This window comes from Pongo pygmaeus, chromosome 16, assembly GCF_028885625.2.
Source record: "Pongo pygmaeus isolate AG05252 chromosome 16, NHGRI_mPonPyg2-v2.0_pri, whole genome shotgun sequence".
Classification (NCBI taxonomy): domain Eukaryota; kingdom Metazoa; phylum Chordata; class Mammalia; order Primates; family Hominidae; genus Pongo; species Pongo pygmaeus.
The window spans coordinates 49,073,665-49,089,386 of record NC_072389.2 but is presented as its reverse complement, the minus strand read 5'-3'; the positions used below and the strand labels follow the sequence as shown (position 1 = coordinate 49,089,386).

Below are 15,722 nucleotides of genomic sequence, written 5' to 3'. Positions count from 1 at the left end.
TGTAATAGTGCGATCTCAGCTCACTGCAACCTCCGCCTCCCGGGTTCCAGCGATTCCCCTGCCTCAGCCCCCCAAGTAGCTAGGATTACAGGCATGTGCCACCAGGCCCGGCTAATTTTTGTATTTTTAGTTGAGATGGGGTTTCACCACGTTGGCCAGGCTGGTCTGGAACTCCTGACCTCAAGCGATCCACCCATCTCGGCCTCTCAAAGTGCTGAGATTACAGGTGTAAGCCACCACGCCCGGCCTGTTGTCTTCTCAATATATCAAAATAGAGTGCAGTGGCTACTGCTGCTGGTCATGTGGATGTGCAAAATGGTACCTAATAAAACACAATGGGTGCTACTGGAAAGCAAAGGGTGCATTGGGACACAGCCTACTCATGTTCCTTTTGCCTTTCTAGGCCTAGAGTCCCTACGGGACAGTGCCCATTCCACGCCAGTGCGTTCCACTTCCCATGGGGACACCTTCCTGCCTCACGTGAGAAGCAGCCGGACAGATAGCAATGAGCGAGTAGCTGTGATTGCAGACGAGGCCTACAGCCCTGCAGACAGCGTGCTGCCCACCCCTGTGGCTGAGCACAGCCTGGAGCTGATGTTGCTTTCCCGGCAGATCAATGGAGCCACCTGCAGCATTGAGGAGGAGAAGGAATCTGAAGCCAGCACCCCAACTGCTACAGAGGTGGAGGCCCTTGGGGGAGAGCTGAGGGCCCTGTGTCAGGGGCACAGCGGGCCCGAGGAGGAACAGGTGAATAAGTTTGTTCTAAGTGTCCTCCGTTTGCTCCTTGTGACCATGGGACTCCTCTTTGTTTTGCTTCTCCTCCTGATCATCCTTACCGAGTCTGACCTTGACATTGCCTTTTTCCGCGATATCCGCCAGACCCCTGAGTTTGAACAATTCCACTATCAATACTTTTGTCCCCTCAGGCGATGGTTTGCCTGCAAAATCCGCTCAGTGGTGAGCCTGCTCATTGACACCTGAGAAGGCATGACTCCTCCCAAAAACTAGCCAGGTGGACCGAGGAGCCCGGCTACTCATTCCCAGCAATGGGACCCATCGTGGAACCATCTGCACATATACCAAGTCCTCCTCTCATGACTCAAAGTCCACTGCAGCCTAGGAGGGTGTTTCCCAGAAGAAGAAAGGGATAGGCTCACGCCCTGTCTAAACAAACTGGGAAAACTCATTTTCTTCAGAAGTTATTTCAAGAAAGGCTCAGCGACTCTGTTTCTCATCTTTCTAATTTGCAGGATAATTTTTGGTTTTGAATTTTGATTTTTCATAGATGTGTATTATTTTGAAGTATCAAATAAAAATAATTTATTTTACTATTACTGATTATTGCAGTAGTGTCACCTAGCAGAGGGGACACTAGCTGAAAACTAGAGAGCTGCTGTCCTCTATTCTGCAGGAGCTTTTCCTGCTGGTGCCACTGGGTTCCAGTAGACTTATCACTGCAGCCTCAGCAGGGCAGGCCAGGGATCTGGACAATGGGGACTGTTTGTTTAGTTTTTTTTTTTTTTTTTTTTTTTGCCAGCCAGGACTTTTAAAAAAGTAAACATCCATGTAGAATGATTAAATGGAAAGTTGCTTCTTATGATGGTCTGAGTTGGATTTTCTTTTCCTTTTGTTTTTTCAAATCTGAGCAGAGTGGGCATCTGAAGGGACCACCGCTACAGCAGCAGCAGCAGCAGGGGTGGGGTAAGTCTGTCCCCTTAGTCTAGAGCCTAGTGGGCATCACCATAGTTTTGTATAATGAAACTAGACTTAACGTGATTTTTTTTTTCTGAAGAACCTCAAGACTTTTATAGTGATCCAGGGGCGTTAAACGAATTCAGCGGTACCAGAGATAGTTCTGTCAGAAATGTTGGACAAAGTGTAGTTAAGACAAAGCAGAGTTAAGTTACCTGAAAGACTGTTGAGATTTGGAGAGCAGTGCTTATTTTATATACACCCCCTTGACCCAAAGACTATTTCAATTTATATTTTAACAACAAAATGTTATTTTCTTAACAATTCATATTTTGTTTTTACTTTATGGATTAAGAAAATAGAGCCTGATGAACTAAAAGATGCAAGAAAGAAACTGACCCTGAGAATGAAAAGCTTCAGAAAATAGAATTCCAAGATCAACAGCCTTAGAAGGGACCAGGAAAAGAATCTTTTAAAATAGATTTCTAAGAGATGCCCACAAAACACAGAATGTGACCGTGGCAGAGACCAACACTTTTAGATATAGAAATGCTGCCCCCTAGGGTCATCCTCTGCATAAGTTCTAGGAAAGCATCACCATCCTTGCAGAGGGAAGTCCTGGAAGCACGTGGAAGCACACAGAAGCACAGGCATATGAAGGGCGAGTGTGGGGTCCTAGGCCCAAGCTCTTCAACTCTAAAACCAATCACACACAAGATCCTGTTTTCATCTCAGGGAGAGATTTCTAAGTCATCTGGGGCTTGAGGGCTTATTTAAGGGTGGTCAATGGACATATTCCTGGACCCACACAAAAGTAGAGTAGCTGCTGATACCCTAATTGGACAGCCCCAAACACAGAACAGAACGAGTCACTTGTAGACTTGACCTCCCCTATTTTGTCCCCTGAGATGGTAGAACCATGTCCATGTTTACAATATGACAACTGTGGAATAATTGGGGTTGTTAGGGAGAGATTTGCATAATTTTAAAGACATCCTTTCATCTGGACCAGAGGTCAATAAACTTATGTAAAGTGCTACACAGTAAATATTTTGGTTTAGCACGCCATACTCTGTCACAACTGCTCAATTCTGCCATCACAGCACAAAAACAGCCATAGATAATTTGTAAATGAAGGAACATGGCTGCGTTCCAATAAAACTTTATGAAAACAGTGAGCTGAATTTGGCCTACAGGCCATAATACACCAATCCTGCTCTAGACAATAAAACTGATCCTACCAGTATGTTAGCAGAAGAGGGTCAGTCAGCTCTGTTTCCATGCCTGACATGTATCAAAGATCTGGGACCTCTTCCCAGTGGAGGCACCAGGGTTGCTTGTTTAAAGGGTGCTTGAACAACTAACCAGCAAAGAGATGTCTGATGCCAAATGGGCAAGATCAAATACTGGAATGCTAAAACACAGCTGGAATATAAGAAGAGAAGAGGGCTTCTCTGACCATTTTCATACCAGCAACAATTTAGGCAGAATTATAAACATCTATTTATCGAGTGACAATACAAACCGAAGGAGATCCTAGTAGAGATTAGGGGTCAGTTAAAATCAACTAGCCACTGCCATTTGTCATCTACATAGCAAAGGCTTTATTTAGCACAGGACTAACGTGAAAAGTAGACCCAGAGATGAAAAGGCTGTCAGGAGACAGGGGGCTGGTGTCCACCTGGATATCTACTGTCTTATGCAACATAGAAGATTACCTTTTAGTGTAGTGCTCCTACCTCAGTTTGTAGAATCTGGTGTTTCTATGCAGTGAGTGATAGCCTCAACTCTGACCTTTCATATTCACATTAGAGACAGATGCAGTATTCCATATCCTAGTATGTTCCTTGTGTCTAGAGTTCTAACAGTACAGTAGTCTATGCCATTTCTAACAGCTAAATTTTGCTCTCTAAACAGAAACTTTAGGGTTGTTTTTTTCCAGGGCTCATCCCAGAAAAATATGGATAGAGAAGTTTCCTTCAGTTTGCTTTTCAAATAGTGCTTGAATAATAAACCTCCTTTGATTGGTGACTAGTCTTTTTTGGTATATCTCCACCATTAAAAATTGTTCAAGTTTTTAACCTGGTTATATTGTGTTCTAACATGTCTCTCATTTTCTCTCAAAATTATTTTATCTCATTGTAGAAAAAGCAATGGTTTTCATAGCTTCATCTATCAGAGGAAATAAAACTCTTACTAAAGAATAGCATACTGCATCTTTAAGCAGTAGAGGGTAAACTACCTGCAAATGTGAATTTCTTAGATTCATTTAAAAATATATAGTTGTTAACCTTCTGTGTGCCAAAAACTCTTAAGTTACATTTTCCTTCAAAGCAATGTACTTTTTTCTACATATGCATTATGTAGTTAGCATAAAATCATTGGTGCCATGAAGATTATTTTTAAACTTAAATAAATATTTAAATATCATGGAAGAGTGGGCTCTTTCTTTAATAATAGCCTGTCTTACTTTTCCTCCCTTAAAGTTACTAACACATAGATAAAAGGATACCGGTGGGATTTACACAGCTGACTACTATTCACTTGGATCATATAACATAATTAGTTTGCTTGTATCTACCTATTATCCTGTCCTTACCCCCAAATAAATACTGTTAGAAACTGAGAAGCGGCCAGGCGCAGTGGCTCACGCCTGTAATCCCAGCATTTTGGGAGGCCAAGTTGGGAGGATCATGAGGTCAGGAGTTCAAGACCAGCCTGACCAACGTGGTGAAACCCGTCTCTACTAAAAATACAAAAATTAGCCAGGTGTGGTGGCGGGCGCCTGTAATCCCAGCTACTCAGGAGGCTGAGGCAGGAGAATCGCTTGAACCTGGGAGGCAGAGGTTGCAGTGAGCTGAGATCACACCACTACACTCCAGCCTGGGTGACAGAGCAAGACTCCATCTCAAAAAAAAAAAAAAAAAAAAACTGAGAAGCTATAAATGTAATAATTTTAAAGTGAATTGGACATTTTTCTGATGAGGAAAACCAAGAAAGCTAAGTGAGTTTCCCAAGATTACATAGTGGTAGAGTCCAAACTAGAACCCAGATGGTCCACCTTCTGGTCTGGTGTTCTTACTCAAGCCTGGAGTAAGTGGGAGCACAGAAAATACTTTCTAAGAAGGAACTACAATGATACCACCACCACATATTTACAAAATATGTCCCTATAGCATTATCTCATCTGATTATGTAACCATCACTCTGTGGCTACAGAATTGGAAATGGTCTTCTAAATTCCATGAGGATAAGAGGTGACAATGGGGGCTTGGTCCACTGTGCTAGCTTTTTACCTAATCTTTGTCTTCTCAATTCTGCCTGCCCTCCACTCTCCCATTTCTGTTGCCAGATCATCTTCCTAAACACCAATCAGGCTATGTTACCTCCAAATTTCAGAGGTACCCACTACCTATAAAATGCTATCCAGCACCCTATCCCCAGCGGAAGTTTTTGTATGTTTTTATGACATAAGATTTTGCTTGAAGTGATCCAAAGAGTAAAAAGCACAAGAAACACTGGACCTGGGTGGCTTCCCATGGCCCTGCCGATTCACAGCAGCCTCCCTTCTGCTGACAGCTTATCAAGAACTGCCTGTGCACACACCCCTGTAGGACTCTAGTCCCTACTCCCTCTGCTTTGGGTTCCTCTAGCACAATCTAGCTCCTCTGCACCTGAACACACTTTTGGTTTTAGCTCATGAACAGGTTTCCTCTTCAGACCCCTACGACCTGCTGATGGAATTGAAGTAAAACAAGCAAAGCACACTTTTAATAAATTTCCTCTTGCCCAGTTTCCATTTTGGGGAAAATGTATCATAAAATGTTTTGTTCTTCAGCCCTGTGTAATTGTACTAAATGTTATCTTCCTCATAAATTCTACCTTTTCATTTGAAAATCCAAATATTTACAGCCAAATGAGTCAAAATACAATCTGCTGTCTTGGTATTTCTAGCCATCAACACCCTACTAAAAAGCAGGGGGAAATATACTAAGTCAGAAAGGACCGCCCAATAGGACATCGAAGTTTTTGGAATCTGAAGTTAGAGGGCATGTATTTCCTCTTCTCAGATTGATTCAGAAGGCATGTGTGTCTTCTCCCCCACTCTACCCCATGTACTGTACATTGGCTGAAAGGATTTAAATCCTTGTATCCATAGCCCTAAGGCTCCCTGTTTTCCTGGAGAACTCCCCTTGCAAAATCTTCTTGGTGGAAAGGAAGCTCAAAGACCAGAATACTAAAATAGGACTTAAGCAACTCAGATTCTATTAATTCCTAATCATTTGTGGTCTCTCCTAGTCTGACCAAGTCTCTGACAACCGAAAATGAGAATTGTCTGCTCCTTCCTTAAAAGTTACATAGCAAAAGGCTGGGTATCTTTAAAAAAAAAAAAAAAAACTCAAACGGAATTCAGAGCTTAAGAGATATCATAAAGGCCAAACTTAGAGAAAAGGCTTATCCCGAAGGAGGCAATCATAATACACACATAATTACAGAAGCCACACAGCTGTAGGCAAGTCTATGGGAGAAGTACCTTTCACTACAGATTACAGTGTAAGAATGTCCCAAGGGAGACAATTTTCTTTTATGTGCTGTCTAGATTTAAACAATTACTCCATTAGAAAGCTTATCACCAACAACAACAACAACAAAAGTCCCTACTCATTCTCCTTCCTTCCTGCATTGCCTGAAGATATAACTCTATTAAGTGTAATTGAATATAAATAGCACTGTTTATGAAGCTACAATGGCAAAAGAAACCACAAAAGTGAGAAACATCAAGAATTTGCTAACATTTATTGAAGAGCCCAGACAATTACTGCCAAGTATTCAAAGCTTAAATGATGGTACTAATTTGATTGAGAGTAGTTTTCAGCATCTTTAAAAACAAAAACAAAAACAATTCCCATAGAACTAACCACTCTAGAACCCATGAGATTAATTGGTATAGAAATGAAAAAGGGAGCCTAAAGCCTTTACAATGTTTCCTGAACAGTTTAATTATAACTCAACCTCACCTAGCTTTTCTTTCCCTTTATAAATTAACATTTCCATCTCACTTGTCAATTCTTCTACTTATATCAACTAGAAAATAGAGAACTATTGCTTATAAACACCTAAACCTATTTAAAAACTAAACCTTTTTACACTTAGATTACAGAGAAAATTATTTAGAAATTGGTTTTCAAGGAAATTGTGTATCACTGTATTTCTCTGATGTACAATTATGGGAAAATAATCCTCTTAGAATTCAAACATATAGCCAAAGCCATTTTACAAGTCTTTCAGTATTTGGCAATGAAGAATAATGAAAAAAGTTGGATAGATGTCACACAGTAATATGAGTAACTGATTTGGCAGCTCCCCTCCCAACAACAAACACATTGAAATTACCATAACTTCTGAAAAGAAAACATTTTGATAAGATACCAAAAGTGGTGAGTATTTCATAGTATTCCCCCAAATTTGAGTAAGAATGAAGGTATTCACTTAACAGGCTATTGAATTTCCTTTGGACAGTTTAAAGATCGGGACAGGTAAGCCTAGGGCCTTCTTCATTCTAAGGAGTAGCTTTAACTTCTTTATCCATTACCCATGCTACTACAGTAATAAAATGTATATATATATTTTACATCAGAATATAAATAAACATATATACCTACAAATATATATGCATATGTAACTAAGTTTTACCAAACAATACTTACTCAGATATATTTTCTGTTCTTTACAAATTCTTTCCTTTTCATTTTTTTCAACACCAGTCATTGTCATTCAACTGATTTCATGTGAAGAGCAAAAACCCAGTCTGAAAAACACAGGTCTGAGGCAATCTTATACTGGAATGCCGGGACCAGGACAGATCCCAACCCTGTGCTTGGGAGTCCTGCCTGTGTCTCAGGAGCCATCTAGAGGAAAGGGAAAATACAGACAGACCCAGACCCAGACCCCACCCTGGGTAAACCAAAGCTGTTCAGCAATTATCTTGGCATTTCACATAAGACTTAACCTACAGGCAGGGGGCAAAAAAAGTTCTCAGTTAAAAAAATCAAGTTTCAAAATCACTGAGTTAGATTACCTTTCCGGGTCCCCTTCCAGTGTGTGAGTCTAGAAATAAGTATTCATTCCAAACTATAAAATAAGCCACAAATCACTATAGAATCAAAACTGTATCATTAGATCACAAAAACTTTAATAGTCAAAGCTTTGTAATTTATAATGTTAGAATTTCTCAACATACTGTCTTGATTACAAGTTCTGATGGCCAGGCACGGTGGCTCACGCCTGTAATTCCAGCACTTTTGGAGGCTGAGGCGGGCAGATCACCTGAGGTCAGGAGTTCGAGACCAGCCTGGCCAACATGGTGAAACTCCATCTCTACTAAAAATACAAAAAATAGCCATGCGTGGTGGCAGGTGCCTGTAATCCCAGCTACTTAGGAGTCTGAGGCAGGAGAATCGCTTGAACCTGGGAGGCGGAGGTTGCGGCGAGCCAAGATCGCGCTATTGCACTCCAGCCTGGGCAACAAGAGCAAAACTCCATCTCAAAAAAAAAAGTCCTGAAGGCACCTCAGCCTCCCCCTCAAATTCCCTCCCCGTCCTGCAGAAGCAACCCTCCAAGACTTCTCCCTTACTAAAAGTACACTCTTCTTATAGTCTTATTAATAAAACAATGTTATATTTGCTAAAGGTAACACATTACCAAATAAACACACTAAGGCACGCCAATTACTAGGCTCCTTAGACAATGGTCAATTTGAACAAATTGATGTTCCTAAACCAAAAACTCAGCAGCTTTTTTCATTCATAAAAACATGTATCTTCCCGCTGGAATTACCTCCAGCCAAAATATACCGAGTTGGGTGCATGGCATTGATGGAACACACAGAGACAAGGCATTCTCCACCAAACGAATGCACCCTCTTTCCTGTCTCATGGAAGATTTCTACCCGTCGTGGATGGGCCATGCTGCCAACTACGACACAGTCTTCTTGTTTAGGATCCCACATGGCTTGGAACCTGGTCAGCCATCGCCCAGTGAAAGTGTTGTGCCTAGTGAGAAAAACAATATATTTTTTAAATGAAGTAAGGTTAAATAAGGTAGCATTGGGCAGAGTGTAAAGACGGCATTGCTTTTCTCTGCCAAGTTTCTTCTCATTAAGTTACTGAGTTACCACCAACCTTATCTCATCCTTACAGGACTGAACCTTTGGACAGAGACGATATCCTCCTCATCTAAAAATCTCCCAAAATAAAACATATGGAGCCCTTTATAGTTCCCAAAAGCAAAAACAGAAGTACTGCCCTTTTAGTCTTTTTGCCTTAATATCACTAACAATCCTTTTTCATTAAAGTATGGACTATGGAGAAACACATTTCCCACTGCCACTTAAATGACCCTATCGTTAATGAAAATTCTTACCCCCTAGAATAGTCACCCTACATACATTTTTTAAAAATATACATAATATGGCCGGGCACAGTGGCCCAAGCCTGTCATCCCAGCACATTGGGAGGCCAAGGCAGGTGGATCACCTGAGGTCAGGAGTTCGAGACCAGCCTGTCCAACACGGTGAAACCCAGTCTACTAAAAACACAAAAATTGGCCAGGTACAGTGGCTCACACCTGTAATCTCAGCACTTTGGGAGGCCAAGAGGGTGGATCATTCAAGGTCAGGAGTTCGAGACAGTCTGGCCAACATGGTGAAACCCCATCTCTACTAAAAATAGGAAAATTAGCTGGCCATGGTGGTGGGTGCCTGTAATCCCAGCTCCTAGGGAGGCTGAGGCCGGAGAATCACTTGAACCCAGGAGATGGAAGCTACAGTGAGCCGAGATTGCACCACTGCATTCCAACCTGGGCAACAGAGTGAGACTCTGTCTCAAAAAAAAATAAAAAATAAAAATACAAAAATTAGCCAGGCATGGTGGCGCTTGCCTGTAATCCCAGCTACTGGGGAGGCTGAGGCAGAAGAATTGCTTGAACCCGGGAGGTGGAGGTTGCAGCAAGCTGAGATCGCACCACTGCACTCCAGCCTCGGTGTCAGAGGGAGACTCCATTTCAAAAAATAAAAATTAAAAATTAAAAAATTAAATAAATATACATAATACTGGCTGGGCGCAGTGGCTCACGCCTATAATCCCAGCACTTTGCAGGGCTGAGGCAGGTGGATCATCTGAGGTCAGGAGTTCGAGACCAGCCTGACCACATAGTGAAATCCCATCTCCACTAAAAACAGGAAAGTTAGCCAGGCATTGTGGCTCATGCCTGTAATCCAGCTACTCAGGAGGCTGAGGCACGAGAACTGCTTGCACCCAGGAGGCGGAGGTTGCAGTGAGCCCAGATCATGCCACTGCACTCCAGCTTGGGCAACAAGAGCAAGACTCCGTTTAAAAAAAAAAGAAAACAAATAATTTAAAAATGGGCAAAGGATCTGAATACACACTTCTCAAAAGACGACAAATGGCCAATTATATGAAAATACGTTCAATATCACTAATCATCAGTGAAATGCAAGTTAAAACCACAATGAGATATCATCTTACATCTAGTAGAATGGCCATTATGAAAACAATGAAAGACAGCAAGTATTGGTAAAGATGTGGAGACGAAGGACCCCTTGTACATTGTTGGTGGAAATGTAAATTGGTGCACCCATAATGGAAAACAGTATAGAGGTTCCTCAAAAAAGTAACAATGGAACTACCATATGATCCAGCAATCCCACTACTGGGAATATATCCAAAGGAAATGAACTGTCTATGAGATACCTGTACTCCCACATTCACTGTCACATCTAAGATATGGAATCAACCAATCAATGGATAAATGAATAAAGAAAACGTAGTATATACACATAACGGAATACTATTCCACTTAAAACAAGAAAATCCTGTCATGGATGAACCTGGAGACATTATGTTAAGTAAAATAAGCCAGGTAGAGAAAGACAAATACCACATGACCTCACTCATATGGGGAATATTAAAAAGCTGAGGCTGGTTCGAAGGTAGTGACTTATCTTAATTGATTGTTCACAGTCAGTTACAGATAAAACTCTCTGTTCTACTCTTTCCCACCTTCTCACTACTACACTTGACTAGTCTAAAAAATAATAATAAATAAAAAATAACAAAGTTGTAAGGCCGGGCACGATGGCTTATGCCTATAATGCCAACACTTCGGGAGGCCCACATGGGAGGATCAGTTGAGGCCAGGAGTTCCAGACCAGCTTGGGCAACAGCAAGTCCTCATCTCTACAAATAATTTTTTTAACTAGCGGGGCATGGTTCTGTGTGTCTGAAGTCCCATCTACTTGGGAGGCTGAGGCAAGAGGACTGCTCAAGTCCAGGAGATTGAGGCTGAAGTGAGCCATGATCATGCCACCACACTCCATACTGGGCAAGAAAGCGAGACCCTGTTTCTTTTAAAAAAAAAAAAAAAAAAAAAAAGAGAGAGTAGTTAAACTGCTGGGCAGAGAGGGAAAGGGTTGGGGAGATGTTGGTCAAAAACTATGAAATTTCAGTTAATAGGAGAAATACATTCAAGAGGTCTATTGTACATCAGGATGACTGGATGACTATAGTCAATATATTATACTCTTGAAGATTGCTGACAGATTTTAAGTGTTCTCACCACAAAAAAATGGTAAGTACATGAGGTAATACATATGTTAATTAGCTTGATTTAGCCATTCCACAATGTATATATTTCAAAACATGTTGTACATGATAAATACATACAATTTTATTAGTCAATTAAAAAATAAGACTGGATGCAGTGGCTCATGCCTGTAATCTCAGCACTTTAGGAGGCCAAGGCAGGCGGATCACTTGAGGCCAGAAGTTCAAAACCAGCCTGGCCAACATGGGAAACCCTGTCTCTACTAAAAAAAATACAAAAATTAGCTGGGCATAGTGGTGCATGCCTGTAGTCCCAGCTACTCAAGAGGTTGAGGCAGGAGAATCGCCTGAACCCAGGAGGCAGAGGCTGCAGTGAGCTGAGATCATGCCAATGCACTCCAGCCTGGGCAACAGAGCGAGACTCTGTCTCTAAATAAAATAAAATATAAAATAAAATAGGCTGGGCACAGTGGCTCACACTTGTAATCCCAGCACTTTGGGAGGCCAAGGTGGGTGGCCGCTTGAGGTCAAAAGTTAGAGACCAGCCTAACCAACGTGGAGAAACCTCATCTCTATTAAAAATACAGAAATTAGGCTGGGTGTGGTGGCTCACGCCTGTAATCCCAGCACTTTGGGAGGCCGAGGCAGGCGGGTCACGAGGTCAGGAGATGGAGACCATCCTGGCTAACACAGTGAAACCCCGTCTCTACTAAAAATACAAAAAATTCGCCAGGCATGGTGGCAGGCGCCTGTAGTCCCAGCTACTCGGGAGGCTGAGGCAGGAGAATGGCGTGAACCAGGGAGGTGGAGCTTGTAGTGAGCCGAGATCGTGAGCCTGCACTCCAGCCTGGACAACAGAGTGAGACTCTGTCTCAAAAAAAAAAAAAAAACAGAAATTAGCCAGGCAGGGTGGCATGCACCTGTAATCCCAGCTTCTTGGGAGGCTGAGGCAGGAGAATTGCTTGAACCCAGGAGGCGGAGGCTGCAGTGAGCCAAGATCATGCCATTGCACACCAGCCTGGGCTACAAAGTGAGACTCTATCTTTAAAAAAATTTTTTTAAAAATAAAAATTGTGGACCTGAAAAAAAAAAAAAAAGAAACTGATAAAATGGAACAAAATGTATGAAGCAACAATCAATATATATGACACACTCTATTCCCAACTTCATAAATACTGACAAAGAGGAATATCAAGGAGAAGGTATTGAGTAAAGTTTGATGTAAAATACACACATACAAGGCCAGGAGCCGTGGCTTACGCCTGTAATCCCAACACTTTGGGAGGCCGAGGTGGGTGGATCACAAGGTCAGGAGTTCGAGACCAGCCTGACCAACATGATGAAACCCTGTCGCTACTGAAAACACAAAAAATTTGCTGGGCATAGTGGTGCATGCCTGTAATCCCAGCTACTCAGGAGGCTGAGGCAGGAGAATAGCTTGAACCTAAGAGGTGAAGATCGCAGTGAGCAGAGATCACGCCACTGCACTCCAGCCTAGGCAACAGAGTGACACTCCGTCTCAAAAAAAAAAAAAAAAAAAAAAAAAAAACACAAATACATTCAAAGTAGTTGATGCAAGAGTATAATCAAAGAAATGAAGTGGGAAGATGAGGAAGCCCTCTAGGCCCAGAATAAACAGACGTAAATAAACAGACCTTCAGACAGCCTCATCAGCAAGTGAGTAGTTACAGTCTTCTTTAATAAGATAATGTGAGTAATTCAGTTCAGAATAAAGTCATTAACCTTAACCAAAAATAACCTCCCACCTGCAGAGAACAGCTACTGACTACAAGAGACTGAACCTCTACAGACACAGGGAACCTGGAAGCAAGAACCCTTCTGGATAGGAACTAGCAAACTGGGACACTTATAATTTTTGTATTCAAAAATCAGGACTATTACATCTCTTTGACAATCAGATGTCTAATGTATGCACTGCAACAAATAGTTCATAGTAATCCACATCTACATTATTTGGCATATAGAAGCCTACCTGATGGTGGTGAGGAGCGGAATCTTAGAAGATATACAGCTGCTGTCAAAAATTCTGCAAAATAAAGAGAGTAAGACATTCTTTTGTTACTTAAAAACTTTCTGAAATAAATATCAGTGTATTTAACAAGCTTCTTATTAATTCATGGTATGAAATATATAACTGTCACTTAAAAATATGTAGGATCAGGCCGGGTTTAGAGGCCCATGCCTGTAATCCACAGGAGGATCATCTGAGGCCAAGAGTTTGAGACCAGCCTGGGCAATACAGTGAGACCCATCTGTACAAAAAATTTAAAAATTAGCTGGGCGTGGAGCACATGCCTGTAGTCCGAGCTACTCAGGAGGCTGAGGTGAGAAGATGACTTGAGCCCAGGAGTTTGAGATTACACTAAGCTATGATTACACTACTGCACTCCAGCCTGAGCAATAGAGCGAGAACCTTGTCTACAAAAAAAAAAAAAAAAAAAAAAAAAAAAGAGTAAGATCAGGTGCTAACAAATCTTGGCCAAGATACTAAACAAAAGTTACAAGGCATTTTATAAAATAAGTTAGTGCTTATAGTTTAGCGTAGAAATCATTTGGCTGGGTGTTGTGGCTCATGCCTGTAATCTCAGCACTTTGAGGCCAAGGTGGGAGGATCACTTGAAGCCAGGAGTTTGAGACCAGCCTGGGCAATATATTGAGACCCTATATCAACAAAAAATAAAAAATAAAAAAATAAAAATAGCTAGGTATGGTGGCACATGCCTCTAGTCCCAGCTACTTGGGAAGCTGAGGCAGTAAGGTTGCTAGAGCCCGTAAGTTGGCTGGAGCCCAGCACGTCAGGGTTGTAGTGAGCCATGATCATGCCACTGCACTCCAGCCTGGGCAACAAAGAGATCCTGTCTCTAAAAACAAAATTAATAACGATAAATGAATAGAAATAAAACACCCATTCTAAAGTGATCATCTGAACTGTAAAACTATACTCAAAATTCACAAAAATATGGGACATAAAGGATGTGGCCTGAAAATGTACAAATCACCTAAAAGTACATCTGTGTATCAAGAGCAGTTTCCCTGAGACTCATCAGTTGAAGGCCTGATAGTGCCATTTCCAGACTAAGACCAACCAGCAACCAAGGAGAGGAGTTGTGTTTTGGTTTTTCAAGAGACAAGGTCTCATTCTGATGCCCAGGCTGAAGTGCAACGGCACTGTCACGGCTCACTGAAGCCTCAACCTCCTAGGCTCAAGTGATCCTCCCGCCTCAGCCTCACAAGTAACTGGGACTATAAGCACACACTACCATGTCTGGCTAATTTTTTCTGTAGAGACAGGGTCTCTCCTTGTTGCCCAGGCTGGTCTCGAACTCCTGGGCTCAAGTGATCCTCCCACCTCAGCCTCCCGAAATGCTGGGATCATAGGCATAAGCCACTGCACCTGGCCAAAGAGAGGAGTTTTTATACAGCAGTTGGAGAGGAGTCTAGAAGCCTCCACTGAGCACTTCAGCAGAAGGAAACTAACAGCATCACCACCTCCTTCTCTTCTCCTTGTGCCTAGCTTTTCTGGTGTGGTTTGTTGGCACTAGAGTTTATTGCCTAAATAGATTAGTAGAAAGCCAAACCACTAATAGTTAATTTAACAAGAGTAAACTGCAGTGTAAATGAACAGAAACAGAACAAGTAGCTTTTGAGACAAAGGAAACTGCATGAGTGGAAACGGGATCCTGGCCTACCATTCCCTGGTGACTCTCTTCCTACACCACCTGGTTAGTACTCACAGACTTTGCTAGAAACTAAGTGGACACCTGTCACACACTGCAGACCACGCTCTTCCCATCAGGTGGGTTGAAACAGAAACTGGGTGCCATTCTGGAGCCTGGTGAACAGTATACATTCAACTGAATAATATATGAATTCCAAAATCACTTAAGGTAAAACTCTCAGAAACTGAAAACTGCTTGCAATTTTAAGCAAAATCAGGGATTCTAAAAGAGAACAAAATAATTTTCCTTTGTGATTACACTAATGTTCCCGACATCTTTACTGACACTGTTTTCTGTTTTTTGTTCGATTGGTTTATATTACACTTTAAATCAATTTTTAGGAAGTAGCTAAAGAAAGGTACTAAAGCTAAAACCCTAGAACTATAAAACCATATCCAATAGCTTGTATAGAATCCCAGTTTTTGCTCTTTTCTGTCTGCCCATGGTCTGGGGCTCTGCAATTTCCATTCAGCACTTCACTTGCAGAATAGATCCCACTGACCCCAAAGTATGCTAAAATTATCTCCTTTTCAGGATACTACACAGCCTGGTTTCTGGGATTCTTCAGTGCTTAAAGGGAAGCCAGACCATAAACCCCCCAGGATAGCTACAGACCTTTGCCAGTCTCAAGGAAATTTCCAGGACCCAAAAACCGCTGAAAAGCCAT

General features: G+C 41.8%; 2 protein-coding genes across 8 annotated transcripts in view; one reads left to right on the top strand and one right to left on the bottom strand.

Moving 5' to 3' along the window:
• Positions 1-7,707, top strand: part of FRMD5 (FERM domain containing 5) — a 336,834-nt gene extending 329,127 nt beyond the window's left edge. For 2 of the 5 annotated variants that reach the window (XM_054452212.2, XM_063652194.1), the window contains one exon: positions 404-4,351. In XM_054452212.2, coding sequence (XP_054308187.1) covers positions 404-981 — 578 coding nt within the window. In that variant the 3' untranslated portion in view covers positions 982-4,351. Of the gene's footprint in view, positions 1-403 lie in introns of all 5 variants that reach the window. The other 3 variants (XM_054452214.1, XM_054452213.2, XM_054452216.2) reach the window with 3 other exon arrangements.
• Positions 7,708-7,863: 156 nt separating this feature from the next.
• WDR76 (WD repeat domain 76) overlaps positions 7,864-15,722 on the bottom strand; it is a 42,823-nt gene continuing 34,964 nt past the window's right edge. For all 3 annotated transcript variants that reach the window (XM_054452207.2, XM_054452211.2, XM_054452209.2), the window contains exons 12-13: positions 13,309-13,362; positions 7,864-8,744 (exon numbers count right to left, since the gene is read on the bottom strand). In XM_054452207.2, the coding sequence (XP_054308182.1) occupies positions 8,480-8,744; positions 13,309-13,362 (319 nt within the window). In that variant the 3' untranslated portion in view covers positions 7,864-8,479. The remainder of the gene's footprint in view (positions 8,745-13,308; positions 13,363-15,722) is intronic.